At 51.7% G+C, this 23,576-nt stretch overlaps 13 protein-coding genes across 13 annotated transcripts; 7 read left to right on the plus strand and 6 right to left on the minus strand.

The window, feature by feature from the left end:
* The first annotated feature begins 117 nt into the window (after window positions 1-117).
* BDV17DRAFT_258090 (uncharacterized protein) lies at window positions 118-1,558 on the plus strand. The gene is made up of 2 exons (XM_073757268.1): window positions 118-497; window positions 568-1,558. The coding sequence occupies exon 2, from the start codon at window positions 814-816 to the stop codon at window positions 1,291-1,293; it is 480 nt and encodes a 159-aa protein (XP_073617445.1). The 5' UTR covers window positions 118-497; window positions 568-813; the 3' UTR covers window positions 1,294-1,558.
* On the minus strand, window positions 1,559-3,071 carry BDV17DRAFT_258092 (putative endoplasmic reticulum DnaJ domain protein Erj5). The gene is made up of 3 exons (XM_073757269.1): window positions 2,859-3,071; window positions 2,737-2,802; window positions 1,559-2,677 (listed from the first exon to the last, which is right to left on the minus strand). The coding sequence occupies exons 1-3, from the start codon at window positions 2,929-2,931 to the stop codon at window positions 1,632-1,634; spliced, it is 1,185 nt and encodes a 394-aa protein (XP_073617446.1). The 5' UTR covers window positions 2,932-3,071; the 3' UTR covers window positions 1,559-1,631.
* Window positions 3,072-4,845: 1,774 nt separating this feature from the next.
* On the plus strand, window positions 4,846-5,370 carry BDV17DRAFT_289469 (putative COPII vesicles protein Yip3; the record flags this gene model as incomplete). Its single annotated transcript, XM_073761672.1, has 1 exon — window positions 4,846-5,370. One exon carries the CDS (start codon window positions 4,846-4,848, stop codon window positions 5,368-5,370), a length of 525 nt encoding a protein of 174 aa, XP_073617447.1.
* BDV17DRAFT_34445 (uncharacterized protein) lies at window positions 5,234-6,546 on the plus strand. The gene has a single exon (XM_073764381.1). The coding sequence runs from the start codon at window positions 5,397-5,399 to the stop codon at window positions 6,348-6,350; it is 954 nt and encodes a 317-aa protein (XP_073617448.1). The 5' UTR covers window positions 5,234-5,396; the 3' UTR covers window positions 6,351-6,546.
* Window positions 6,547-6,982: 436 nt separating this feature from the next.
* Window positions 6,983-8,528, plus strand: BDV17DRAFT_258100 (Frag1/DRAM/Sfk1 family protein). The gene is made up of 5 exons (XM_073757270.1): window positions 6,983-7,319; window positions 7,386-7,467; window positions 7,524-7,793; window positions 7,859-8,064; window positions 8,125-8,528. Exons 1-5 carry the CDS (start codon window positions 7,265-7,267, stop codon window positions 8,334-8,336), a joined length of 825 nt encoding a protein of 274 aa, XP_073617449.1. The 5' UTR covers window positions 6,983-7,264; the 3' UTR covers window positions 8,337-8,528.
* Window positions 8,529-8,532: 4 nt separating this feature from the next.
* ptyA (putative tyrosine/serine protein phosphatase) lies at window positions 8,533-9,918 on the minus strand. Its single transcript, XM_073757271.1, has 5 exons — window positions 9,648-9,918; window positions 9,550-9,586; window positions 9,398-9,477; window positions 9,147-9,350; window positions 8,533-9,094 (listed from the first exon to the last, which is right to left on the minus strand). Exons 1-5 carry the CDS (start codon window positions 9,725-9,727, stop codon window positions 8,548-8,550), a joined length of 948 nt encoding a protein of 315 aa, XP_073617450.1. The 5' UTR covers window positions 9,728-9,918; the 3' UTR covers window positions 8,533-8,547.
* Window positions 9,919-10,000: 82 nt separating this feature from the next.
* Window positions 10,001-11,898, plus strand: BDV17DRAFT_297543 (cytochrome P450; the record flags this gene model as incomplete). Its single annotated transcript, XM_073763510.1, has 4 exons — window positions 10,001-10,117; window positions 10,175-10,665; window positions 10,716-11,256; window positions 11,381-11,898. The coding sequence occupies 4 exons, from the start codon at window positions 10,001-10,003 to the stop codon at window positions 11,783-11,785; spliced, it is 1,554 nt and encodes a 517-aa protein (XP_073617451.1). The 3' UTR covers window positions 11,786-11,898.
* A 114-nt stretch (window positions 11,899-12,012) lies between these two features.
* BDV17DRAFT_289474 (uncharacterized protein) lies at window positions 12,013-12,676 on the minus strand (the record flags this gene model as incomplete). Its single annotated transcript, XM_073761673.1, has 3 exons — window positions 12,013-12,197; window positions 12,298-12,433; window positions 12,539-12,676. 3 exons carry the CDS (start codon window positions 12,674-12,676, stop codon window positions 12,013-12,015), a joined length of 459 nt encoding a protein of 152 aa, XP_073617452.1.
* A 242-nt stretch (window positions 12,677-12,918) lies between these two features.
* On the minus strand, window positions 12,919-16,015 carry BDV17DRAFT_258112 (uncharacterized protein). Its single transcript, XM_073757272.1, has 4 exons — window positions 15,524-16,015; window positions 15,367-15,447; window positions 14,024-15,295; window positions 12,919-13,978 (listed from the first exon to the last, which is right to left on the minus strand). The coding sequence occupies exons 1-4, from the start codon at window positions 15,594-15,596 to the stop codon at window positions 13,173-13,175; spliced, it is 2,232 nt and encodes a 743-aa protein (XP_073617453.1). The 5' UTR covers window positions 15,597-16,015; the 3' UTR covers window positions 12,919-13,172.
* A 209-nt stretch (window positions 16,016-16,224) lies between these two features.
* BDV17DRAFT_34701 (putative MFS transporter) lies at window positions 16,225-18,705 on the minus strand. Its single transcript, XM_073764383.1, has 7 exons — window positions 18,644-18,705; window positions 18,354-18,535; window positions 18,144-18,283; window positions 17,216-18,079; window positions 16,764-17,172; window positions 16,551-16,718; window positions 16,225-16,499 (listed from the first exon to the last, which is right to left on the minus strand). Exons 2-7 carry the CDS (start codon window positions 18,394-18,396, stop codon window positions 16,429-16,431), a joined length of 1,695 nt encoding a protein of 564 aa, XP_073617454.1. The 5' UTR covers window positions 18,397-18,535; window positions 18,644-18,705; the 3' UTR covers window positions 16,225-16,428.
* Window positions 18,706-19,458: 753 nt separating this feature from the next.
* Window positions 19,459-20,848, plus strand: BDV17DRAFT_34727 (CFEM domain-containing protein). The gene is made up of 4 exons (XM_073764384.1): window positions 19,459-19,761; window positions 20,009-20,120; window positions 20,207-20,339; window positions 20,437-20,848. The coding sequence occupies exons 2-4, from the start codon at window positions 20,034-20,036 to the stop codon at window positions 20,796-20,798; spliced, it is 582 nt and encodes a 193-aa protein (XP_073617455.1). The 5' UTR covers window positions 19,459-19,761; window positions 20,009-20,033; the 3' UTR covers window positions 20,799-20,848.
* A 67-nt stretch (window positions 20,849-20,915) lies between these two features.
* On the minus strand, window positions 20,916-21,852 carry BDV17DRAFT_34689 (uncharacterized protein). The gene is made up of 3 exons (XM_073764382.1): window positions 21,656-21,852; window positions 21,162-21,599; window positions 20,916-21,105 (listed from the first exon to the last, which is right to left on the minus strand). The coding sequence occupies exons 1-3, from the start codon at window positions 21,791-21,793 to the stop codon at window positions 21,034-21,036; spliced, it is 648 nt and encodes a 215-aa protein (XP_073617456.1). The 5' UTR covers window positions 21,794-21,852; the 3' UTR covers window positions 20,916-21,033.
* Window positions 21,853-22,092: 240 nt separating this feature from the next.
* cdc43 (protein geranylgeranyltransferase type I subunit CDC43) lies at window positions 22,093-23,545 on the plus strand (the record flags this gene model as incomplete). The annotated part of the gene is made up of 5 exons (XM_073761674.1): window positions 22,093-22,686; window positions 22,735-22,780; window positions 22,835-23,199; window positions 23,254-23,362; window positions 23,415-23,545. 5 exons carry the CDS (start codon window positions 22,093-22,095, stop codon window positions 23,543-23,545), a joined length of 1,245 nt encoding a protein of 414 aa, XP_073617457.1.
* Window positions 23,546-23,576: the final 31 nt, after the last annotated feature.

A 23,576-nucleotide genomic window follows, 5' to 3' on the forward strand; every position in this document is an offset into this window, starting at 1 on the left:
GTCGGTGGCTTAGTATCGACGGAACCGCCAAACAAGTTCTGCCCTTACCTACAACAATTGGAAGCCGGTAATCGCTAACCACTCCCCAAGGTCGCTGAGAATTCTCGATATAGATTGTCAGCATGGATTGCAATGAAGCCCAAACACAGTTGTACACGCCCAAAGCACCCCGCTCCATATAATCACATGACAGCCTGGATTCTGGACTCAAGGAGCTTCTGCCTGAGGCCGTCAAGTCTGCGACGCTGCGTCGGCCCCTGAGGGTCGCTGCCAATCACCAGCAAGGACAGTCAGAACTAAAGCTGCACGCCAGCCACCGAATTGTCGTAGCCGGGGCTCGCTCGGTCTCGCCAAACGATGGATACTTGATCTCTCCTTGAGGCCGGTCAGAGAGTTTCTTCCTCTTCCTCCATCGCTCTCCCGGCAATTTCTCCACGGCGGGTGGATAATTGAGCACCCCAGCTTTGTCTATACAGAACGCCTGGTCCATGCTTTCAGTACGTTCATCTCTTCTGTCCGGCTGTATCTTACTGTGGGTTAATCTGATTGATCCCGTGTGGAAAGAAGCGGTGGAGACAATCAATGCAGCACATAGCCTAAGGTGGTGTTGTGCAGAAAGTACTCCGCAACCGCCCTATGATTGCTTGAGCAGGTCAGCTCACTGCAGTTACGGCGTACAAAAACTTCGAGAGAAGAAATTGAGGACGAAGTGTCAATTGACCGTCTCTATTTCATCAATACCTTTATCGAGACTCAACGCAAGAGCACCTATCCATCCCACTATCTTATCTACACCGCAACAGCGAGGCTAGAATGGGCTGGTTTGACGGCCGCTCCTCCACGGGAGGATATGTGCGAAAACGCTCCGACAGATCTCCCTCCCGTCGATCCGCCGCGGGATATTCTACATATCACAAGAGCCACTCGACGCCATCAATCTTCGACTTCGGCGGCACCCGCGGCGTAGGGCGCTCAAGCCCATCCGTGTTCTCATCCTCCTCATCCAGACGAGCCCGCCCTCGCTCTGGATTCATCCAGCGTGTGGTCCGCTACATCAGACGCTTGTTCCGCGACATTACCAACTATGCGAAGCGCCACCCGATGAAGGTCCTCCTGTTGGTTGTTGTTCCTTTGATCACCAGCGGTGTCCTCGTCAAGCTGTTCTCCATGATTGGGATCCATCTGCCCAAGCACATCTTTGGTGGAGGCTCTGGCGAGAGGTCTCGTGGTGATGGTGGTGGCATGGTCGGCAATATCAATGGTCTTATGAACATCGCGAAGATGCTGATGTAGGCGTCTATAGCTTGTTCTATGCACGAGGGGCCTTTAGGGACGATGGAGCACTCATTTACGAAGGTCATGATGATGACGCATGGACGACGAATACCTTGCTTTCTTTCAATCTTTCAGTACTCTTTGCTCTTCTTCTGTAGTCTTGAGTGATTACTCTCTCGTTGAGATGAAAAGTCGGGAGGCTAGCTGCATTAAACTCGACTCACGTGGAGTCTGATCTACGTATTTCGAATCATTCTTACGATCACTTCTAGGAATATTGTGTTCTTTCAACACCTAATCAACAATAAGCCTATGTGCAAGGATAATCTTGACAGTCTTTCTGAAAGCGTAGTCCGTTAAGAACGCTGTCCACGTCGCCCTTTTCTTCTAGATTTCGCATTGCCTGGAGCAACAGCCGAACTGGTCTGCTCCGACTCCTCAACAGCCTCAACTTGCTCATCTTCCGAGAGGGCACCGTAATCCACCGTAACAAAGGTTCCAAGAACTTGGCCGACAGTCTTTCGATAAACCCAACCAGGGAGTTTGAAGATCAAGGTATCACGCACAGTCGGACGTTGAATCTCCTCGACGTCGAGCAAGAACTCCCGGCGCTCACCGTCCTCAGATTCCTCTTCCAGAAAAACATTACCGACCGAGTCGACAATAAGCACTTTTCCATTCTCAGCAACGACTCTCTTCCTCTCACCTGTTGGCTCGACGGTCTCTCCCGTAGGAGTCGAAGTTCCTGATCTGCGCAAACCAGACCTCGCACTGCCACTCTTCTTCTCCTTTCGGTTCTCGCGGTCCATCATCCGCTTCTGCCGGCGGTTCATCGGGAGCGCACCGGCATCACCAGCATCCGGTGCCGGGGCAGGGGCCGGGACTGGCGCGCTGGCGATACCACGGACACCCAGCTCATCACCCCATGCAGCGCGTCTAGCCTGGCGAATATACCGGTCGACAAAGTCTCGCTGACGCTTCCAGCTGAGAACAAGGGCGCCATAGTGAGCACCACCGCCAAACACAAGGAACAGTCCAACGAGCACGGAGCCGAGTCCGGGACGGAACCGCGAGTAGTAGTACCCGGTGCCTCTCCACTTGGGGAAACCATTCTTCAAGAAGTAGTCGTAGCGCTCACGAGCCGGGCCTCGAAGAATGTTGGCTACAACGTTCAGGCGCTGTGCGCGCTCGTGAGCCACCTTCACGGCAGCATCGATCTCTCGCTTCGTAGGGCCTTTGTTGACGTGCACGCCCTTTTGGCTGGTCTTGGATTTGCCCTTGTCCTTGGAGCTGTTGGCGATGAAAGAGCGCTTGACTTTGTCGGGATGGAGGAGTCTGGACATTTTGCGGTAGGCCTTGTTAAGTTCATCTTGGTTGGCGTTGTTTCGAGCACCTAGGAAGTCTAGAAGTATAATCAGAATGTGGCTTGATTACGGCAGTGCTCGAGGAATGTGTATGTACCGTAGAATGTCACGTTGGCCCCTTCCGCTGCAGTAACTTCATCATGAAGACGGAAGATCTCGTAGTCTGAAACAATAAACAGTCAGCCCAAGTAATGAAAAATCAATTGACAAAGTACGGACCTTCTTTCGTCCAGGCTGCGGCTAGAACGAAGAGAGCTGCGAGCAAGACCAGACGGAGTACTGATGTCTTCATCGTGGGGAAGTTTTGTAGGAACGATTGATGCTCCTAGGGCCGGCAATTAGGCAGAAATATAGAAAGAATCGAAAATAAGGCTGCACAATTCAATTAATCCAAAAACTCACTCCATCATCCACTTTGATGCTGAATAGTCTTTTGTCTCCTGGGGAAATTCATCTGGAAATTCTGGCCAGTTAATAAACCTGGTGTTCAATGGGGCAGGCGGTCAAAAAAACTGCCGGATTCTGTGAAATACGGAAACGGAGGTGACAGGCGCGGTCCAGATCCCAGAGACGGCACAAAGTCTCTCGCCCAAGTCTCTTCCAAGGTTGCAATTGCCACAAAAAGAGTGATTGACTGTGCTGAATCTTTTCCGCGAGAATGGCTCGTCTGTCTCGAGTCCGCGAAAGCTAGGTTATTCAATGTTCGGTTTCCCTACAGATCTGGTTACAGGTGATGCCGACGTTGAGCGACGACTCGGCCTTGATATAAGTCCCTCCGCGGAATGCAGCGTGCGCAGCCCATCGTTAAGCATTTCATAACAGTTGCGATCTATTTCAATGATTGGTTGTTTTTTATATCGTTATTGGCAAGCCTGTATGGCGCTCCGATCAACCAACAGTCCTGGTCCCAGAGGTCAACAAGGAAAAGGAACGAATGCTATTGGCAGCTGTGGACTCTATTGGAGCCAAACTTCACACGCAGACTCATCAAGCGTCAAAAGGCCAGATGCAGTCGCGGGATGCGCCATCTACAGAGTGCCCGAAAATGAGGCATATGCAACATGCGACGTTGAGGCGAGAAATGCAGGAAGATATGACGAGTCTGCTGCAAATGCTATGTCCTACGTCCTCCGTGCTCAATACTTCTGCTGCTCCAGCAGATGTGCATGCCTGAGCGTTAGTCAAATCATATCAATATAGGGGCAAGATATCCCTCAGCCCTGCCCGCATCTCGCCTCGCAGTGATCGCATCAATGATATTACTCTGCGCACGTCCCTTTGGAGAATCTACTGCGGTTATATGACGGGGCGTCGAGTAAGGCTCACCAATGAGAACAAGGCCCTCATTTTACGCAGTCTAACCGGTCAGTGAAAGGCCTGGCAAAACCCATAAACAGGGCATCAGCGACTACTTACTCCATGTAATGATACCTGATTGATGCGATCCACACTCCAAGTCAACGTGGACCAATTGAGGGAATGGGTTTAGCGAATGAATGACGGTGCTTCCGTACTTATTCCATGATAATGGAACAAATTAAAGATCCTCTGCTATTCGGTTGGGGTGCATTGGATTCTTAAGTATAAAGCTGCCGCTTCCCATCCGGCCTTCTCTTCCTCGGGCTCTTTCAGCGCCCCGATAATGAACATGGCCAAAAGACAGTTCGACTGACGAGGAGATGAATGTCGCCTAATCCTCTTCGCAGCCTCGAAGGCGAGAACCATGCTGAGACTCAAATTTCTCACTTCTTGGCATTGATCTGACGGGCAACATTCCGCGCTCAGCAAGCTCTATTCCGGCCGTTACATCGCCACATGAATCTGATTGTTGTTACCGTTGAATGTTTCATGAAAACCATTGATGCTCTGCTCGTTGACTTCGTTTAAAAAAAATTTTTTTTGTCAACGGTCTCTCATTACACTAGGAGTCATCACATCCACCCTTCAGCCTTGAAAAGAGGCTGTGGTGGTGGCGTACGGGTGAATACAGTACCGACCCGATAAGATACGAAGCCAAAACAGGCTAACGCTCTTTTGGTTCCTGCCAGCTTGACATTTATTTTCGGCATCAACTTAGGCACCCCTTTTCCTCGAGCTCTTTACCAACACTCAATTCTTTCAATCATCCTTCGTGTCCTTCAAAACTGCCATCCAGACATCATACACTGCTTATTTAACCTCAAAACCCACATCCTCACTTTACACAATGAGCCCAATTCAGATTCCTATTGATGCGATTACCTCGCGATTCGGAGACCGCTTCAACAGTCTTCGCTCCCAGTCCTTGGGCTCGCGATTTGCCAACCTTCGTCCGATCTCCGAGTTTCTCGACTTCAAGCGCGTCTCGAAGCCTGCCAACTTCGGCGAAGCTCAGAGCCGTGTCAACTACAACCTGTCCTACTTCTCAAGCAACTATGCCGCCATATTTGTGATGCTCAGTATCTACAGCCTGTTGACCAACCCTGTGCTGCTCTTTGTCATCTTCTTGGTGACTGGTGGTCTTTGGGGTATTGGAAAGCTTGAAGGCCGCGACCTCGACCTCGGATTTGCCCGGTTCAACACTTCTCAGCTCTACACTGGGTTGTTGCTCGTTGCGGTGCCCCTGGGCTTCTGGGCTTCACCCTTTTCTACGTTTCTTTGGCTCGTTGGAGCCACTGGCGTGACAGTCTTCGGTCACGCCGCATTCATGGACAAGCCAATCGAGAATGCTTTTTCCGAGGAGGCGGTCTAGGTGGTCGGCCGCGAGCTCCTTACGGTATGCCCCGATGGGGAAGACCACCGGGGGCACATCTGGGGAGACCAAACGGGAGGCGGGGAGGACAATGGGCGGATGGTGGAATGCGAGTTGAGGAGATGGTTAGTGAGACGGAAGAACAATTTGGGCGGGGGGATAAGACACTGCACACAAAACAATTAGCTGGCCCGCGACAAGGGGGAAACGGATGGCGAAGCTCTATGATGGAATACGATGGACACTACGCGACGGAACCCACGGATGGCGCGGATTACGACATGTACGAGGATACGAATAGCACAGTGGCATATGCAGTTGAGCTAGCGATGAAGGATAATGAAGACTGGTTGGTGGAGAGGGCGTTGGAGCGAATTCGACGCGCGCATTCCGAGGGGAACAAGAACGTCACACTTTCTCAGCGCGAACTCAAGGCTCTAGAGCGCAGGCGACTACAAGACATCCCGGCGTCAGCGGTTGAGAATAGACGTATGGATGGAGTCGGGAGCGGAATCGGCGTCGCACTTGCTCCGTCATATCCTCTGGACACCAGTGTTCCTGGTACTTGGGCGAGGACAACAAGCGCAGCTATCAGCCCGGAGTCCCCGATGGCGACGCCCCGATCCCCGCTTCAGCCGCTCTCCGGCTCTGCAAACCGCCCACCTGCGTTCCTTGCGCCTCCCACAATATCTCACTCACACCCGGGAAACCACCAACGGATATCATACCAAGCACCTCGCCCGCGAGAAGTCGATCACTCCTTGCACCGTGCTATTGACCCCCAGCGCGGATCTTTAACACGTGCGGGGCAAAGGCCGTATTCGAACGTCCCGTTTTCATCGCGCACTTCGCTTGTTCCATCCGACCATCCGGTCTTGGCACCGGAGCCTGTTGCCAAGAAAGCGATAGCGATAGAAGCAGTATCCGAAGACGCAGTCCACCCAGCAGTGGTGACGAGCTTTCCATGGTGGAAGTCATAGAACACCAGATACCCAACTCCCCAATTCGTGCAGCCGGCAGCAGCAGCCGCCAACGCATCACTCGTCCTTGAGTTACCCAGCTCTGTGCTCCTTCATTTCGTTGCCTAGTTTCTTTGTTCTCCTGTTTAACTTCGGGTGTCTCGTGATAAACCTCGCACAGCCGCGAGCACATGGAGTTTTAAGATAGAGGGTTAACTTTATTAGTACTTTGTAATAAGGATAAGGACATACTTTGAGCCACCGGGCATAATCTACTTCTGTACAACATGGCAAAAAAGTAAACAGAGTCAGCAGAGTCTGGATATGAGGCGAAGCGTCCAGGCTCCAGAGTAAATCAAATTGGCCAGCGGAGTTTACAGGGCATCTGGGTCCGTTGCGCTGCTTGTGCACAGTCAGGAAAGGCCAGGAGAGGCCGAACTGCTCATAAGCCACAGCGATGACGTCGTGCTCTCAAGGCAGAAATGTGAAGTCATCCCAGCTGCAGATCGGCACAACACAGCCAAGTTACTCTGGCCGGCTCTGGACTCCTCCAGAGTATTATGCAAGCGATCATTTGACGAGAAAACAGCTCTTGGAGTCATCGAGTTAGTGTTCCGATCCCACCACCTCCTACGCGTCCTGGACCAGCCACAGCCGCGCATCCGCAGCATCCGGCGCAGCGCATTGCCTTATAAGCTTGTAGTAGCGGCCCCACGCGACCATTAATTTCCTCCGGTCTCCCTGGCCCTGTACCACTAGTAGCACCGACAACATACGTAATTGCTCCCTGCTCGACTGGCCTGATTTTTATACCTTCCTCCCTTCCTGTCCTCGTCACTCCTCCTCTTCTACACATTATACCCATACAGCCTCAAGCTCCGGGCGCCCTCAATTGCAGGTGATAGCGGCGCAGTGCCATATACAAGTCTTTCAATATGTGGATTATATCATTCTGGATTTTTCCAGTTATTTCAGCATGCATGTGGATAGGTACGTCAGTCGTCAATTGAATGCGGTGCAGGATTCAGCAGGGATAGAGTCACTAACTCCTACCAGCCATGCTTGCAGCAATGTTAGCAACCTGGTGCATCCAGGGCTATCCAATCTACCCAGGCATGGAACCAGGACAAACGATCGCGTGAGTGATACACCGTCGTATAATCAAGCAAACCCGACCAACTGACTTGATTATAGCTATATTTCCGACGTTGGCGCAGAAGGCCTCCAACCACTTTTCATCGCCGGCAGCGCCGTCACCGTCGTCTTTCTCGATCTCGCGTTCATCTCGGAGCGTTGGCTGCGACATGCAGGGCAGCTGGTCCCCAATAAGGGGTGGTTCGACAAGGGCTGTGCCATCGGTTCTATATTCTTCTCAATTGCCGGTGCTGCCGGTCTAATTCTGCTGTCGATCTTTGACACCGTCCATCACAACCGGCTACATGGTGGATTTTTGGCGATGTTCCTGTAAGTTTTTTGTTTGGAGGACGGCAGTATATCGATAGGCCGGACTGGGCTAACAGTTACCGCAGTGTTGCGTACCTGGTCAGCGCTATCCTCGTTTGCATCGAATACCTCCGTATTGGCATCTTTTACCGACCTCACCACCGTATCCTTTTGGTTAGCTTCGGTATCAAGCTATTCTTCATTATTGTTGAGGTTGCCCTTGCCATTGGCTTTGGCGTCTGTGGATGGCACGAACCGCATCACCGAAATGCCGCTGCAGTTCTCGAATGGGGTATGTACCTCCTCGCATTAGTACTTGTGAATGAACCCTCGCTAACAATCAACGTTCTAGTCATTGCCTTGGTATTCACCTTCTATGTCCTTTCGTTCATTATCGACCTGTTACCGTCTGTCCGTACGCGAAACCACGTTCCGCAGGGTGAGAAGCGCATGGGCTCTGGGCACTCAGATCAGCCTGCCATCGTAGAGGAGCCCCTGACGCAGAACTCAATGGGGCCAAACGCCAACCACAACACCAGCTTTTATCGCGGAATTGCGGTCTAGACTCTAGAGCATGACTTTTCCTCTGTGATTGATATTTTTTTTTTTTTTGCATTGCGTTCATTGCGTTGCGTCAAGACGTGTTTATGTGATACCATGGACTTGGAGTACGGGTCATGATTTACGGCATATATAGGTATTGGATAAAGTAATAGAAGACTTGAATCTATTAGTTCCTCTAGTACTCGATCTACAAACCCTCGTCTCCACCCCCTTAAGCCAAGAGCCGCCTTTGCACACGCTCAACAGTACCCTCCTCAACCCCCACGAAATCCAAGTACGCTCTCACACTCCCATACCTCTCCCCCAGAAACCCCGTAACCCGCTGCGTGAAATCCTTCGGACACCGCGCATACTCCTCATTCAACCCCAGCGCTTTAATCTCCCTCATCCTCTCCTCTTTCTCCTCACTCGGTTCATTTTCCAGATCTTTCTCCGAAAGCACGTAGTCACTCGCTATTACATCTCCATCGACGACGCCGGCAAGGAGGAGCGAGAGGAGAATGATTAGACCCGTCCGGTCCTTTCCTTGCGTGCAGTGGATGAGCGCTGCCCCGTCTTTTGAATCCGAGTCTGAGTCGTTGCCCGCGCCTGGAGATGAGGATGATGAAAGAACGTCAAAAACACTTTTGATCTCCGCCGTGCTCGCTTCAAGCGTGTCCATCGCTAACCCCGTTAACCCAGCAGGCTTCATTACGTTCTCGCCAACTATGCGGACCGCGTCTTGTCTGTATCCTGCTGCTATGTACGCGAGGACTTTCCTATTCAATAGGTTAGCTCCGTATGGCCAGTGTTCGTGAAGGCAAGGCGTACGTGAAATTCCACCAGTCTAACCGCCACAAGAGTGCCCTTTCAAAGGCCTTCCCCGTAAGACTGATCAGATGGCGGGTGGCACCTGTGTCCTCGAGCGCGGGGAGGTGGATGTAGCCCTCTTCTCCTCGGGGTTCGGCATCTGGTGAGGTGGTGGGAATATTGTGAGCGCGCTTGTACTTCTTGATGGCCATTTGGTGTTCTGTTCTGCAATCTGTCAGTGTCTATAGTTTGACAGGATAGAAGGGACATACGTAGAGCGCAAATCGATGACAGTCGTGATATGCATGTCCTTTGTAAGACGGCGGATGTCTTCATTTGAGGCTTCGTCGAGCTAGTAGTATCATCGCCCATCAGCATGCGGAGATAAGTACGACTACTGTCGAGTTGTATGGGAATGTATTACCCGGGCACTTCGGAAGAGGACGCCCTCTTTCAGGAGTCTATATACTTGTCAGTACGCCGTTGTTATACTTGGGGTGGGTCGTGCAAAGATAAGCGTACTTCTTCCCAGCGAATTTGTTGATGGTTCGGCCGACATCGCGGAAGTTGATGATGTTGTCAAATGGTCTTTCGTCAGACATGTTGGCTGGTAAGGACTTATTTTTGTCCTGTTGCTGATTATCGTTTATCGATATTGATAGCTGAGCTTGAAGGAAGAGGATGGATAATCGGCTAGTCCTGTTTGGCGCACAGCCCAGCCTCGCCGGTGGATCGTGTCCTTGCCTGACAATAATACTCAGCTCCACTCGTCAACAGTGCTATTGTCGATCAGCGTTTGGATATTCGACTATTTAAGGGCCCATTATGCCCTAGATATTGACACTAGCTACATCACCGTGGATTGGGCCGCCATCATGGCCGTTGTCAATCTCGTGACACTCAGCGTACCGCTCCTGACCGCTGTTGCATACGGTCTATACTGTCTCGTCCAACACCGCCGCAAGATCAATGAGCTCCGGAAACAGGGCGTTGTAAGTACACAAACTTATTTTTTGTCCAACATTAAATCCATACGCTAATGCTCACAGTGCATGCCCAAAGAATGGAGCTGGCTGACGGGCCATATGTTGGTCTTCCAAAAATACGCCGATCGCCTACCATCCGACGCCAATGTCCTCCTCGCAGTGCATGAGCTGTGCAAGGACTACAGCGACACAGACGTCGTCCTGGTGGATGTCTGGCCAGCAGATTACGCGCAGTACATGGTCTCTGACCCGGACGTGGCGGTGCAGATTGCGAACAAGCACAATCTTCCTAAGTCTGCTCTATTGCACAAGCGATTGCTTCCCATCACTGGAGGCCCGAGTCTCGTTGCCATGAATGGCATTGAGTGGAAGAAGTGGCGCTCTGTATTCAATCCGGGCTTCAGCGCGGGTAGTATGGTAGACCAGGTGTCGGCCGTGGTCAATTCCGTTCAGGTCTATTGTGATATACTAGGCGAGAAGGTTGGCTCGGGGATTGTCCAGCTCGACCACCTCACCATGCGGCTGACGATGGACGTCATACTTCAAGTAACCCTGTAAGATATCTAGTACCCGCCTGCTGCGGCTACTGGTCTAACGATGCCAGGGACATGACCACGAACTACCAACGAGTAGACAACGAATTGGTGCATGCACTCAACACAATCAACGCATGGCACTCGTTTTGGGATCCGCGCGTATTGTCCAATCCGATTCGCCCTATTGTCCAAAGATACTACAGTGGCGTGTTGGATCGGTGCATCCGCAAAGAACTGGACAAGCGGTTCGCAGAAATGCAACACGACGAGCGCTCGCCTCAAGCGACTTCTAAACGCGCCAAATCAGTCATTGCTCTAGCTCTCGAGGCATATATGGCCGATCAACAGCAGAAAACTGGCGAAGCGAATAAACTAGACGACGTCTTTGCCAGATACGCGGCCCATCAGATTCGCCTCTTCCTGTTTGCCGGCAACGACACGACCTCCAGCAGTATTGTTTACGTTTACCACATGCTCTCAAAGCACCCCGAAGCACTAGCCCAAGTGCGACAAGAGCACGACCGCATCTTCGGACCCGATCCCTCCGCGGCAGCGCAGCTCCTCAGATCCAACCCCACCCTCCTAAACCAATGCCCATACACCCTAGCCGTCATCAAGGAAACCCTCCGAATATTCCCCCCCAGCCTCTACCGGACGACAAGGACGCAGCAAAACCACCCTCACCGACCGCCACGGCAACATCTACCCGGTGGATCCTGATATCGGAGCAGAGATCATCCACCCATCCATCCAGAGAAACCCACACATCTGGCCAAGCGCAGAGGAGTTCCTTCCACAACGATTCCTCGTAGAGCCCGGCCACGAACTATATCCTCATCCGGCTGCATGGCGGCCGTTCGAGCAAGGACCTCGCAACTGCATCGGGCAGACTCTAGTCTACAATGAAATGCGGATAGTGTTGGTCATGACGGCGCGGTTATTCGATATTAGACCCGCGTACGACGAATGGGATGCTATGCAGGCGGCAAATGAGGGGACCCTAAAGAAACTTGCCAGGTGGGCCGGACTCGGTGGTAATCAGATCAAGACTGTGCATGGGGAGAGAGCGTACCAGTCTGAGAAGGCTGGTTCGCACCCGGCTGATGGGTATCCGTGTCGGATAACGTTGGCTCAATAAAATATACAACATGACAATAGTAGCACACCCTAATTCTCCAGCAGCAATTGTAGCATGACGCTATTCGGCTTGGCTATATGGACCCAAGAATCCATATTCTCTCACAAAGTATCCCCTAAAGCCGAAGACCAAAACACCCTGATCATCACCGACCAACCAACCTTCCCTTGTATCTACGCAACCACCAATCCAAGCCCACCACACCGTCCAGCCCAAGTTAATGGATCTCAGAGCCTCGCCCTAACCCAAGCCCACCCAGCATTCCCAATCCCCACAGCGGCACCTCCAACTTGTGTAACCCCATTGACAATCGCAAGCCCACCCCCACCTGCCGCCGCGCTCTGCAGTATCGCAAACGTACTTCCGGCCGCAACATTCCCGATAGCACTTTGCGCGCCGGCGGCCAGGGAGCCTTTATCGTTAGTTAGTCAGGCAGCCAGGTTATCGATCATATTCGCAAGTAGAAGTATATCAACGTTGGAAGGGAGGGAGAAAAGAAAAGAGAAACTCACAAGCCTGAACACCACCAGCACCAAACCCCAACACTGACAGTACAGGCGCAACCACCAGACCCGGGGCAGCGGCGACGGCAACACTGCAAACTGTGGTCGTTGCCAGGGTGGGATTCCTGGATGCCCATTCGGTGGCCTTTCATGAAAGATTACGGTTAATATATCTGAGTTTAGTTTCCCTCGCGTCAAGATAAGCTAATTAAAGGTAGTAAAGTGAAAGTGGATGGAGTCGAGTCCGCACCTTCGCTGCTACACCCGCTGAACTTTCGAGTGCTGGCTTTCCGTACGCGACTGCGATTTTTGAACCCTCTTTCAGGGCTGCCTGGGCCATCTTACCTCCTTTGGAGAGAAACTGGGTTGTTGTTTTAAGGGTAGACATGGTGTTCGAGTTGAGGGTGAGTCTGGAGTGAGTAAGTGAGATTAAAGGTGAGAGAGTGGGTAAGTAGCTTCGAATACTGGAAGAGGCGAGGGAGATGATGGTTATAACACAGGACTGCATGAAGGGGAGGGCGAGACTGACAGCAACACAACCTACAGTGCCGCAGCGCTTCCGTTCACAAACAATGGATCTTCCCATCCAACCATTTCATGCGCCGCAGGGTACTCATAAATGAGACATGATTTTCGCGAGAAATTCAGGTTGATCATTAGACGTGTATAGCTAGGTAAGTAAATAGTAATGAATATGGCAACAGATGAATCTTCTCCAATCCTCTTGTATGTATACCCGAGCTTAGATTGCAAGTACGCAGGCGCCTGTTCTAAACGAATGACATGGCTCCACCAGAACATAAATTCAGACAAACGGAATCGGAACAGAGTGATATATGGCAATTCAAAACAGAGATATACAGTAGATATCAGAAGTATTGTTATTATAAGTTCTCGGAGAAGCGCGATTCGCGAACCGTACCTGTACCGCTGCTCGCCCGTCGTCTACCGACGACATCGCCAAGAGAGGGAGGTGCAGGTAGGGGGTCAGCAGAGCTTTCGGGCTCGTCTTTCACTCTTTCGGTTGATTCGCTGGGCAGTTTATGGACAGAGTCGTCCTTTTCGCGCTGCTGTTTCCTGCTTTCACTTTTTTCAATGATCTCCTTCAAGTCGCGCTCCGTGGTGATGTACTCGTTCGGCGTCTGCCATTCAGGCTTATCCGTGTTTGCGGTAGAGCCACTCTCAGCTCGATGGTGGAGGTCATCGGCTGTAACTGGGTGCGACCTCAGTGGTGATGCTCGTGAAACGGTCTCGGAAGACTCAGGCTCGGGCCCAGTTGTTGGGTGTACTATTCCTCCCCTGACCTCTGCTGTGCTGGTCTCCTCTGCCTCAGTACCGGTTATAACTTCTGCAGATGGCTCAGCCATCTGCTCCTGTGTTCCATCGGTTTCCTTGGGGGCAGGAACGGCAGGCCGACGGTGTATTTTTTCCTTGAACCAATTCTTGAACTTCGATTCTCGTTTAGCGACACTGTCGGTTTGTGAAGCTGTTTCCGCGGCCTGCACTTGATTGGTAGGCTCAGCAGCAGGCGCCTCAACGGCAGTTCCATTGGCTCCCTGCATTGTGGGTTCTGTAGGGGTCTTGTCCGGCCCAGACTCAGTACGGTGCAGCTGTCTCGACTTTCGTTTCCACGACCAGACCTTCTCCTCCTTGGACTTGAGCTCCTGTTGCTGTTCCTGCTTCAACAGCTCTGCTAAAGTTAGACCATTCCGTCACAGCGATGATAAGCACGTACCTTGCTGTTGTTGCTCCTCTGCCTTTGCCCGTTCCTCCTCCGCTTTAATATCAGCTTCGCGCTCACGCTCGAGTCCCGTAAGGCGCTGTCTCCGCTCCTCATCAAGACGTGCCTCGAGCTCCCGGGCCCTCAAAGATTCAGCCCTCTCGTCAATCTCGTCTAGAGTAGGCTGAAGTCGAGCACGAGCAAGATCCTCTACGTCGGCCATCTCAATGTACTTACGGCCGCCGATATTAACTTTATTGGCCAAAATATACTGCGCATCGAGGTCTTTCAGATCCTTCTGCGCACGCTCTGCTGCCTTTTCGTCTAAGTATTTCTGCATCGCGACGGATTGGCCCTCTGTCAAAATCTGCTTGTCCATGTCCCGAATCGCAGCATCGACATTCTTCCTCGCTAGCTCGAGCAGCGAAGCGCGATCATTTTCCCTTTTCTCATCAACTGCATTGAGCTTTGACCGCAATGCTGACATCTGTGTTCGAATCTCTTTGGATCGTTCGGCGTCAAATTGCTCGGTTTCGTTGGACCCTCGACGTCTGCGGATGGTGAGGCTCGATCGTTTATCTTGCGGCTCGAGGCCGTAATAATTCCGATAATTAGCTTGTTCGTCTTCTAGGCCCGCCAATCTTTCCTCAGCACGTTTCTGGGCGACATCGTGCAGGTTCAAGGCCTGGCTGAGTACCAATGTACTTGCTCGCTGCAGAGTCGGCGACTCTGGCTTAGAAATGGAAACCGACCGCCGCGAGCGAGTGCGGGTAGGAAGCCCAGTATCCTTAGCCTCGATAGCTCCATACATATCCTTGGTCATCGACATAGAAGCTGCCTCCAGTATACTCTTCCTCCGATGTTCTTCCACCTCAGGAGCAACAGGCGGCGTAGCAGTAAAGAGCTTCGGATTGAGATGCGCATTCTGTATCCTGCTCGCTTGCATCCATTTGTCTAGGTCCTCAAAGGGCTCGTCCGCCTTCTCGACCATGGAAAGTCTAGCTGTCGCACCTTGGCGCGCGGCTTCGGAGGGTGCGGACTCCGCTCTCTTCCTGCTAGCGAAAGTCGTCGGCGGCGGCGCCTTTTGGTACTTGATAGCAGACATCGCAGCTTGATACGGGTATCCTTCGTGAATCGGGGAGGCGGCTCTTCGACGATCGGCGGTATGCGACACCGACGCACCGCGCCGGAGGCCGGGCTCGGGTTCCTGCTTTCGTGCATGAGCCATCAGGGCAGCTGCAGCCGATGCATTGCTGAGTCCTGGGCGGAATCCAGCCTGGCTCAGAGCTGAAGGAGAAGCAGTATTAGTATCGCAATTATATTTAAGGACGGGACAGAACATAGAGTAGATTGCTCACTAGCTGGATCGGGTTCCGCTGACGGTTGGCGAACGGAAAGGCTCCGCTCAGGATGTGTGACATAGAGGGCGGCTGTCGCAGCTGCAATTGATTAGATTGATAGCTTAGCTACACTGAAGACTGATGAATGGCCAGTAGTACTGTGGAAACTGCGTACCTTGATTCGCTAGCCGGGCGGAGCGGGAGCGCGGGATGCGCTGCTGGCTGGGGGTTCGCTCAACTGTTGCCATGGTAGGAAAGGACGAAGGAATGGCGTCGCAAGTGAGACAATCATGCCTGAGCGAAGCAAGTACGAGAAAGTGGACGACGATAGGAATAAAAGGGAGGGGTGAGAGAGGTAAGTGGTTGGCAGAAAGTCAAAGCAAGCAAGATTGGGGGGGGTGAACGGTGACGTAGTGCTTTCATTCAGGAAGTCGCAGGTTGCAGGCAGACTCTACCTGAGAGAAGACCCAGACTGGCAGAGTTGCAGAGCGGCGATCGGCGGATGGGCATCATGGGCATCATGGGACGCACGCTAAGGACCACCAAATCAGCGGCTGAACTCAATCCAACACGCCCAGCACCGTGAACCGGTCAGATCCTTGATGTCATGAAGCCGACAGGGCTGTGCAGGTGCGACATCTCGGGCTGTTCTTTGGAGTGGCCTGACAGTGCCAGCATTCCTCACTGCCGTTTCCGTCGCCAGCCTCGCCGTTTAGTTCGTCATGATATGCGCAAGATTGGGTGTTCCAGTCGTGAGCCAGGGATGAACGTGTTCGATCGGGATCTAAGCTTATCTTTTGCCTAGCAGAGAAGGCGGGTAGTTCGTGCGCTGTGACTAGTTAGTTGAGATATTAGGTCCACCACTGCTTTTGCATGAGTATTGAATTAATCCTATCGCTCGTTCTATCTCGTCTCCTGGTTCCTCAAGTTTTTGGCTATAAGGGCTAAGAACAGTATTCTAACATCCTCCGATGATCTTCGACGATCATTAGTATTATTTATTAGTGTGCTTGAGCATCAACGAGGATTTAGCTTGAAAAATCCGCCCAGTTTTCTCTAATCCACCCATCGCCATAAATACTACCATAACCTCAGCAGCTTTAGGATGTCATACCGAGAAAAGAAATACCGGTTCCACTTCCCAAATATATCTGTCCAGCACTGGGTTAGCGACGATCTAAATCTCAGATCTAGAAACATACACATGGGAATACTTAGTACGCAAATGGCCACCTGAATGCTCGAGATCGCCATGAATGGCTTGCGGACATAGGACTTCACGAGCCAGTCATAGGTATAGAACGTTAACACGAAGCTGAAGATATTCTTGAATATCAACATGCATGTGAACGCTTCGATGACAATGTTCCCTTCTGAGCATTAGCGGCGGCTCTTTTCCCGGCTCAAATACTTACGGTGTGCATCAACGATATACAAGGCACTAGCGACAGCACCCATCACCATCCCGACGACAACGCAGCCGAAGAAGACGTCAGGAGGTAGCCAGCCGAAATGTGCAGCATCGTTGGCGGTGATCCCAAAGCCGTACATACCGATCCCGCAGAAGATCAATTGAAAGATCACGAGAAGGATACGGAATTCGGGCTCATATTTCCCCTTGTTCAGTTTGACCATGACATGGTTCATAAAGTCGGAGAGCAGCCCTGACAGGACGAGTCCCACCATGGCACCAATAAAGGCTCCCGTGTACATGTACCCGGTCTTATCCTCTTCGAACCAAAGCGGACCACTCATAAAGATGGCGGCTAGCGTGACACCGATAAAGACTGTCCAGCCGATGATGACTCCTTGAATCAAACACGCCTGTTTGGTCAGCTATAACTTCTTAATTGCGTATGAGCCTTACCCAGAGAACTGCCGGGTGCAAGAACAGTGGAAATGGACGCAGAAGGAGTTTCCACCAATGCTCGTCCGTCTTCCTCCCGTTGAAGAGCTTCAAGGTCTGGAGGTACGAGACTTTAGCAGGGATGTCCGTTTGTCTTGCTTCTCCGTTAGTGATGTCAAGCGAGGACTCCCCATTGCTACTTGACAGCTGCTTGGGCTCTTGCAGTCTCTCATGGTGCTGGCGTCCGTGAGAGGTGTCACTCTCCGGTAAATCCTGAACGGAGTCACCACTTGGCTCAAGATAGTTTCGACGTTTGAATGCTGTTTCTGGCACCAAGAAGATGGTGAGGGGCAAAGCTGCCGCTGCAAAGATTGCGATGAAATAAAACGTCCAGTCCCAGCCCATCGTTTTCGTGATTTTTCCTGCTGCAACTGGGGTGAGAAAAGCGGCTCCGAATACCGCAACGTTTGACAAAGCCATCCTTTTGCCACGTTGATGCACATAGAAAAGGTCGTCAACAACAGCATTCGTTAGGGCCTCGAACGGTGCCAAAGCAACGCCCTGGAAAATACGAGCCCACAAGAGACTCTGATAGTTTTTCACGCTACCACCGGCCCATGCACAGCTCACCACCATGAGAATATGCCCGAGAACAAAAAGATGGCGTTTGCCCCATACCCTAGCAGTCGGTACAATCAGGATTCCCGCAACTCCGGTTCCGCAGAGGTGGTATCCAGTGAGCAAAGCAATCTGCATGAAGCTTTTCCTGAAGTATACTGAAAGGGCTACGGTTCCTGCAGCCATGACGGAGCTGGTGGTCGCGCATAAAACGGCAACGAGCGAGAGAGAAAAGAGGGTCAAATCGCGCTTCCATAACGGCCAGTTCTACCGTGCGGCAGCTTGGTCAGTGATAATGTATAGGCCAACAGTTGCAAATTTCCAGACGTACCAGGGGATCATTCGGATCATCGCTTGGCTGCGGGACAAGAAGTATAGGTTCCGGTCCGGAGCGGTCATACTTCAGATTCGAATAGTACGTTGGAGGTTGATCTTCGGAGGGTTCTTCTTGCTCGAGGATGTTGACAGTACCTGGCCGAAGCACCCAACGGGTCAGCTCCGAATAGGAGATTTTGAAACACTCTACCCGTCAACGACTCACCTGAAACCTGTTTATTCCTCACATCCAGGATGCCTAGACCCATTCTGACGACTTGGACCGGGTCCGAATTGGCTCAGGAAATATAGGATGGAAGACGTATGGAGTGGTCCAGTGACTCAACCATCAGCAGATTTGTGATGAACTTGACCTGGCGATGCAGAAAGATCGAGCGCTTATATCAGCTGTGGTAGAAGCCAGTCCTAATCGTTAGCTGCTGACTTTCCTCAATGCTTGTGCTGTTGAAGCAAGTGGGGGATGAAACGAAGAAAGCTAGGAAAGGAAGATCGAACCGAAGAAATGACGCAGCAAGATGCAAGGATTGTTGTATAAGCTCCTCATTCAGTACAGTCCCTCGCGGATACGGGAGTGCCGGAAGCGCGAAGGAAGAGAGTTGAACCTGGTCAAGTCGTTGCGCTTGACCTTGTGATCCAAAGGCTTGGTACTTAAGCCGACACCACACTCAATACTTCCTACTCCAGCAATGTAGGTCGCGGTACTTTGAGCAAGCAAGTACCGATACCAACATTGGCGCCTCTTCTGAGATTTGTCTGCATATGTTCTGGGCTCTGACAGCCCCTGTCCAAACAAGCAGTTGCGACCCTCACCTAACAGTTGGCTATTTCAGCATTCCTACTGTTACTATATACGGGACTCTCCTCTCTATTCGACGTCTGATCACTGACTCGGTTATTCCGGGGTTGCTCAAGGACTTCATTACTGGAGAGTACATATCCAACCCTCTAGCGCCAAATACCTACAGCCCAGCGGTACGTTGATTGGCCATCAAGTACTAGTACAACCCATCCCTTGAAACATTCTTCGCCCCTCGCTCTTTAAGAGCTGACTTTCTTACCGAGCCAAGGCCTGCAAGGACTCAGGAGCAGCTGCACGAACGCGGAGAGGAGAATGCTATTCCGCTAATCACATGCCAGCAGCTGTACCTTGTTGGATATTTATGCAATGCTAAGAGCCACTAACCCCCTCATGCGCGATCCTTTGATTGGCGGTACTTGGATACTTTTGTCTCCAACCACTAGGCGTTGTAGTTGCATGTTAAGTGCTTCTTCCTCTGTCGACTACCTCCGCACTTTCTATGGTTGATGAACTTGCGCCGTGGACGTTTCAATGTCACGCCCTTGGATGGTGGGAGGTAAGCCGTCTTAAGGTCCCTTGAAGGTTCACACGCCGTCTACTTTGCAAGTACTCTACCATACACATAGCTTCCATCGAGCCTATATCCGGCCGATGAACACTCAAGTGCTTCCGCTCGTCCTCGAATCAATGCACATGTAGTGTGACCCATGCCGTGGAGGACGTGCCCTGAAACCCAGGCAAAAGTAAGTAACATGCAAGGGCATATAACTGCAATAGATGGTACCCTGTGTGGTACGTAAGTCGAAGTAGATAGGTAGGTCTTTATTTGTTTGTGTTCCTGATCCGTACCTTATAGTACTTGAGCGAACGGGGAGTCAACAAGGATACCTATTCGGCCTGCCCAGGTCTGTTCTTCCCTCCATCCTTGTTTTCTTCTCCATCCTTGTTTTCTTCCCCTTCCTTCCTCTCACATACTCACTTTTACCCCTCAACTTCCCCTCCCTCCATTGACCATCCATCTCCAAAGACTTGTTGAACATCCTCTTAAACCATTCCTCCAGTTCAATTCCTCTCGATCTAGCAACCATGAAGCTTCAGTCCCTTGCTCTGTCTCTGGCTGCTTGCCTGAGCTCTGCCGCTGCTCAGGGCATGGCTGGCCTTCCAGACTGTGCCGTAAGTTACTCTCAATCTTTTCCTAGCTCACAGCAAGCTCGACCTCCAACAAACCAAGAGACCATGAAGTATTGATAAGACAACAGGAGGACTGTGCCTTTGGATCCATCCCCGCTGAATGCAACGGCATCAACGTTGAGTGTATATGTGCCTCGAGAAGTTTCATCGAGGACATGGCCTGCTGTGTCTCCACTGCTTGCGAGAAGCCCGACCAAGATGGTATGTCCACTTGCCCTCTTTAAGCAATCTAACCCTCAGCTATAGCGAGAGATGTACCTCTGTTCACGGATTTTAGCTGACTGAATGATTCCTACAGCGGCTCTCGAATTCGCCAACGGTATCTGCGGTGGTGCCGGAGTCACTGATCTTCCTCAGACTGCCACCTGTGCTGGCGACTCGACCAACACTACTACCGCCAGCGGTGACGAGACCACTACTGCCACCTCTGAGACCACATCCACCGCGACTACCATCTCTGAAAATGATGTAACCTCCACCGGAGCCGAGACCACCACCACTGAGACCCCGACCCATACCCATGCTACTCAGGAGACGGAGACTCCAACCTCGACTGAGACCCCGGCTGAACCTGAGGAAACTGACGGCGCAGTTCACCTTCGCGGTCAGGAGGTCGGTATTCTAGCTGGTATGGTTGCTGGCGTTGCATTTATGATGTGAACACCATTTGTTTGTGAGCGAGACCTGCCGATCATCAAGCTGCCATGTCGGGCGACGAATCTCTGCAAGAGATGATGTACTGCACTGTATCTATTAGCTCTACTTCTGCCAAAGGCAAGAAGAGGCGTTGTAATGTAAGGAGGCAATGTGACTCGAATTGATGAGTTTCATATATATCCCTCTATATTTGTAGAAGTATTGACCTATGTGAGGACTTGTGGAGGAGGCATATAGTCTATGAATCGCGTTCTCTCTCAGCGAATCGTGTCGCGACCTCCTGTCTCTCTTCACGCAGGGTAATGAAGATCTGAATGAAAGACCGTTAGCAATTGATCCAGCTACCAAAAGGAGAGAGAAACATACCCAAAACCAGAACATCATCTCCATAAACCCATACGTAAAAACAACTCTATTCTTCAAATGCTCCAACCCCGAAACCTCCCCATCCTCCGCAAAAGACCCATCTCCGACACCCCGTTCCCCCCAAGCATCCGGCTTACTCTGATAAATAAAGAACGAAACCGCAAAAAACAAGCAGAACCTAGCCACCGAAAGCAGCGTCCAGATCTCCGAGTATAGCGTCGCAAGACGCGCAATAAAGGGGTTCGTGCGCATGCGCGCGAGCCCGTTCACGGCTGAGGGGGCCTCGGAGCGTGCGGCTTCGGCCATCGCCAGGATCTCGTTTATATGTGGGATTTTGGTGACGAGGATTAGGTCTATTAAGGCGTCGGCGACGAGGAGGATGCCGCACATTGCGAAGGGGGATTGAGGGCGGGAGAAGGAGTGGGCTGCCGTTGAGTCCTGTAAAAGTTCAATTTAGTGGTCTATCTTCTAATAGAAAGTGGTAGGGGTCATACGACTCGTAGGAATTCACCAAAGACGAAGACGATATCGCTTTCGGTGATGATCTCGGGGGATTTGGTGAGGTAGACGGCGAGGGTAAAGAGGAAGAGCGCGTGACCCTTAATCAGGGTTTTGGAGGAGAGGAAGCCCATTGTGGGCGACTATTGTAGAGAACGATTGAGCAGGTGATAAAATGTCAAGTTGATTGGAGGTTGGTCGTGATTGTTACAAGGGGATGAAGCTGGAGCTCTCGGAGGCCGTCGGTGCCTTTTTTGGTCTCCGTCGGAGATATGCAACGTGGGGTCAGCTTCTCCAATCTCAACATCCGCGAAGAGGCACGACAGAAAAGACTATAAAATCATATTAGAGACTGCAAGTCATTCATAGAAAGCTTGTCTACCTGCGATCTATCATCTCAGGCGTATTTCTTTCCACAAGGCATCCGAGCATCATGACAGAAGCCGTGTTTACAAAAGAACGCCATATCACGTATTTTCTACGCTGCCTCAAGACATTCCTCCCAGGTCTATACACATCCAACGATTCCAACCGCATTCTCCTCGCCTTCTTCACCGTTGCCGGTCTTGACCTCCTCGGCGCCCTGCAAGACAAAACGACCCCCGAAGAAAGACAAGGCTACATCGAATGGATATACCACTGCCAGGTCCCCTCCGGCGGGTTCAGAGGGTTCACAGGCACAGACTTCGGGCTTGGAAGGCGGACGCGGGACAATGAAGCCTGGGATCCAGCTAATGTGCCGTCAACGTTCTTTGCGCTGGTCATTCTCCTGATGCTAGGTGATGATTTGTCGAGGGTGAAGCGGACCGAGTGTTTAGCTTGGTTGCCAAAGATGCAGCGGCCGGATGGGAGCTTCGGGGAAGTCCTCGGGCCTGGAGGGCAGATTGAAGGTGGTGGAGATTTGAGATTCTGTTGCTTTGCCGCTGGCACTCGGTATATACTTAGGGGGAAGAGGGGCGCCGGTCTTGTTGTTGGTGTGGAGGATATAGATGTGGATAAGCTGGTGTCCTTCATTGAGTTGTGTCAGGTACGATCTCTCGCTCTCTACGACGGATTGTTTACTGAGTCTATGCAGGCATACGACGGTGGTATGGCAGAGGGTCCCTACTGCGAAGCACACTGTACGTTCAAACCCGACTCTTGCAGCGAACTGCTGACTGATTGGACACTTCCAGCCGGGCATACATATTGCGCGATCAACACCTTAACGTTTCTGGACCGCCTATCCAACGGCTCAACGCGAGCGCCGCTCATCTCGCCCGGCTCACCGCAGTTTGAGGCGCTTGTTCGCTGGCTCGTAGCCAGGCAAACCCATGAACTAGGCGACGACGAAGAAGACGAGGCTGCAGGCGTCCCAAACGAGAACGATGCTCAAAATCTAGCGAAGGCTGTAGACAAACTCAGTCTAGATGAGGGCATCGACGCACTCCCTGCTACACAACCACCTAGCGAAGAGTCTTTACAATGGGCAGGCTTCAATGGACGCTGCAATAAATACGCGGACACTTGCTATTCATTCTGGAACGGCGCAACTCTAGATGTAAGGCCCGCGAAGACTTTATCACAATCAGACTCAGCTAACGCCAACTTGCAGATGTTGGGCAAACTATCAATGGTCGACGCAGAGCGAAATCGACGATACTTGCTACAAAAGACACAACATTTTGTTGGAGGGTTCGGAAAGGGCGTGGGAGAACTACCAGGTGGGCTTTCAATCGTCCTGTTCTTGGATGGCCTCTGACAGCTTCTGCGCAGATCTCCTACACTCGTACTTTGGCATGGTTTCACTCGCCATTCAAGGCGAACCGGGATTGGACGCCATTGACCCTGCGCTTTGTGCTACGCATCGAACGCTCCAACATTTGCACAGTTTGCCGTGGTGGTAGGAGGCACAATGAGTTGAAGCTCCAACGACGC

The sequence above is a fragment of the Aspergillus undulatus genome (genome assembly GCF_047715775.1).
Source record: "Aspergillus undulatus strain CBS 261.88 unplaced genomic scaffold BDV17scaffold_13, whole genome shotgun sequence".
In the NCBI taxonomy this organism is placed as follows: domain Eukaryota; kingdom Fungi; phylum Ascomycota; class Eurotiomycetes; order Eurotiales; family Aspergillaceae; genus Aspergillus; species Aspergillus undulatus.

What these genes read in the sequence shown, in the direction of transcription:
- BDV17DRAFT_258090 (XM_073757268.1), top strand. Translation starts at nt 814, where the DNA reads ATGGGCTGGTTTGACGGCCGCTCCTCCACGGGAGGATATGTGCGAAAA.
- BDV17DRAFT_258092 (XM_073757269.1), bottom strand. Translation starts at nt 2,931, where the DNA reads ATGAAGACATCAGTACTCCGTCTGGTCTTGCTCGCAGCTCTCTTCGTT. An exon ending in CGCAGCCTGGACGAAAGAAG is followed by an intron (nt 2,803 to 2,858) that starts GTCCGTACTTTG and finishes TTATTGTTTCAG; the next exon opens with ACTACGAGATCTTCCGTCTT. An exon ending in GGCCAACGTGACATTCTACG is followed by an intron (nt 2,678 to 2,736) that starts GTACATACACAT and finishes TTATACTTCTAG; the next exon opens with ACTTCCTAGGTGCTCGAAAC.
- BDV17DRAFT_34445 (XM_073764381.1), top strand. Translation starts at nt 5,397, where the DNA reads ATGCCCCGATGGGGAAGACCACCGGGGGCACATCTGGGGAGACCAAAC.
- BDV17DRAFT_258100 (XM_073757270.1), top strand. Translation starts at nt 7,265, where the DNA reads ATGTGGATTATATCATTCTGGATTTTTCCAGTTATTTCAGCATGCATG. An exon ending in GGATTTTTGGCGATGTTCCT is followed by an intron (nt 7,794 to 7,858) that starts GTAAGTTTTTTG and finishes CAGTTACCGCAG; the next exon opens with TGTTGCGTACCTGGTCAGCG. An exon ending in CGCTGCAGTTCTCGAATGGG is followed by an intron (nt 8,065 to 8,124) that starts GTATGTACCTCC and finishes TCAACGTTCTAG; the next exon opens with TCATTGCCTTGGTATTCACC.
- ptyA (XM_073757271.1), bottom strand. Translation starts at nt 9,727, where the DNA reads ATGTCTGACGAAAGACCATTTGACAACATCATCAACTTCCGCGATGTC. An exon ending in AACAAATTCGCTGGGAAGAA is followed by an intron (nt 9,587 to 9,647) that starts GTACGCTTATCT and finishes ACAAGTATATAG; the next exon opens with ACTCCTGAAAGAGGGCGTCC. An exon ending in TCCTCTTCCGAAGTGCCCGG is followed by an intron (nt 9,478 to 9,549) that starts GTAATACATTCC and finishes TGATACTACTAG; the next exon opens with CTCGACGAAGCCTCAAATGA.
- BDV17DRAFT_258112 (XM_073757272.1), bottom strand. Translation starts at nt 15,596, where the DNA reads ATGGCAACAGTTGAGCGAACCCCCAGCCAGCAGCGCATCCCGCGCTCC. An exon ending in CGCCCGGCTAGCGAATCAAG is followed by an intron (nt 15,448 to 15,523) that starts GTACGCAGTTTC and finishes AATCAATTGCAG; the next exon opens with CTGCGACAGCCGCCCTCTAT. An exon ending in AGCGGAACCCGATCCAGCTA is followed by an intron (nt 15,296 to 15,366) that starts GTGAGCAATCTA and finishes CTTCTCCTTCAG; the next exon opens with CTCTGAGCCAGGCTGGATTC.
- BDV17DRAFT_34701 (XM_073764383.1), bottom strand. Translation starts at nt 18,396, where the DNA reads ATGGGTCTAGGCATCCTGGATGTGAGGAATAAACAGGTTTCAG. An exon ending in GAGGAATAAACAGGTTTCAG is followed by an intron (nt 18,284 to 18,353) that starts GTGAGTCGTTGA and finishes TGCTTCGGCCAG; the next exon opens with GTACTGTCAACATCCTCGAG. An exon ending in GTATATCGTTGATGCACACC is followed by an intron (nt 16,719 to 16,763) that starts GTAAGTATTTGA and finishes AATGCTCAGAAG; the next exon opens with GGAACATTGTCATCGAAGCG.
- BDV17DRAFT_34727 (XM_073764384.1), top strand. Translation starts at nt 20,034, where the DNA reads ATGAAGCTTCAGTCCCTTGCTCTGTCTCTGGCTGCTTGCCTGAGCTCT. An exon ending in CTGGCCTTCCAGACTGTGCC is followed by an intron (nt 20,121 to 20,206) that starts GTAAGTTACTCT and finishes ATAAGACAACAG; the next exon opens with GAGGACTGTGCCTTTGGATC. An exon ending in CGAGAAGCCCGACCAAGATG is followed by an intron (nt 20,340 to 20,436) that starts GTATGTCCACTT and finishes TGATTCCTACAG; the next exon opens with CGGCTCTCGAATTCGCCAAC.
- BDV17DRAFT_34689 (XM_073764382.1), bottom strand. Translation starts at nt 21,793, where the DNA reads ATGGGCTTCCTCTCCTCCAAAACCCTGATTAAGGGTCACGCGCTCTTC. An exon ending in TTGGTGAATTCCTACGAGTC is followed by an intron (nt 21,600 to 21,655) that starts GTATGACCCCTA and finishes GAACTTTTACAG; the next exon opens with GACTCAACGGCAGCCCACTC. An exon ending in AGATGATGTTCTGGTTTTGG is followed by an intron (nt 21,106 to 21,161) that starts GTATGTTTCTCT and finishes TCTTTCATTCAG; the next exon opens with ATCTTCATTACCCTGCGTGA.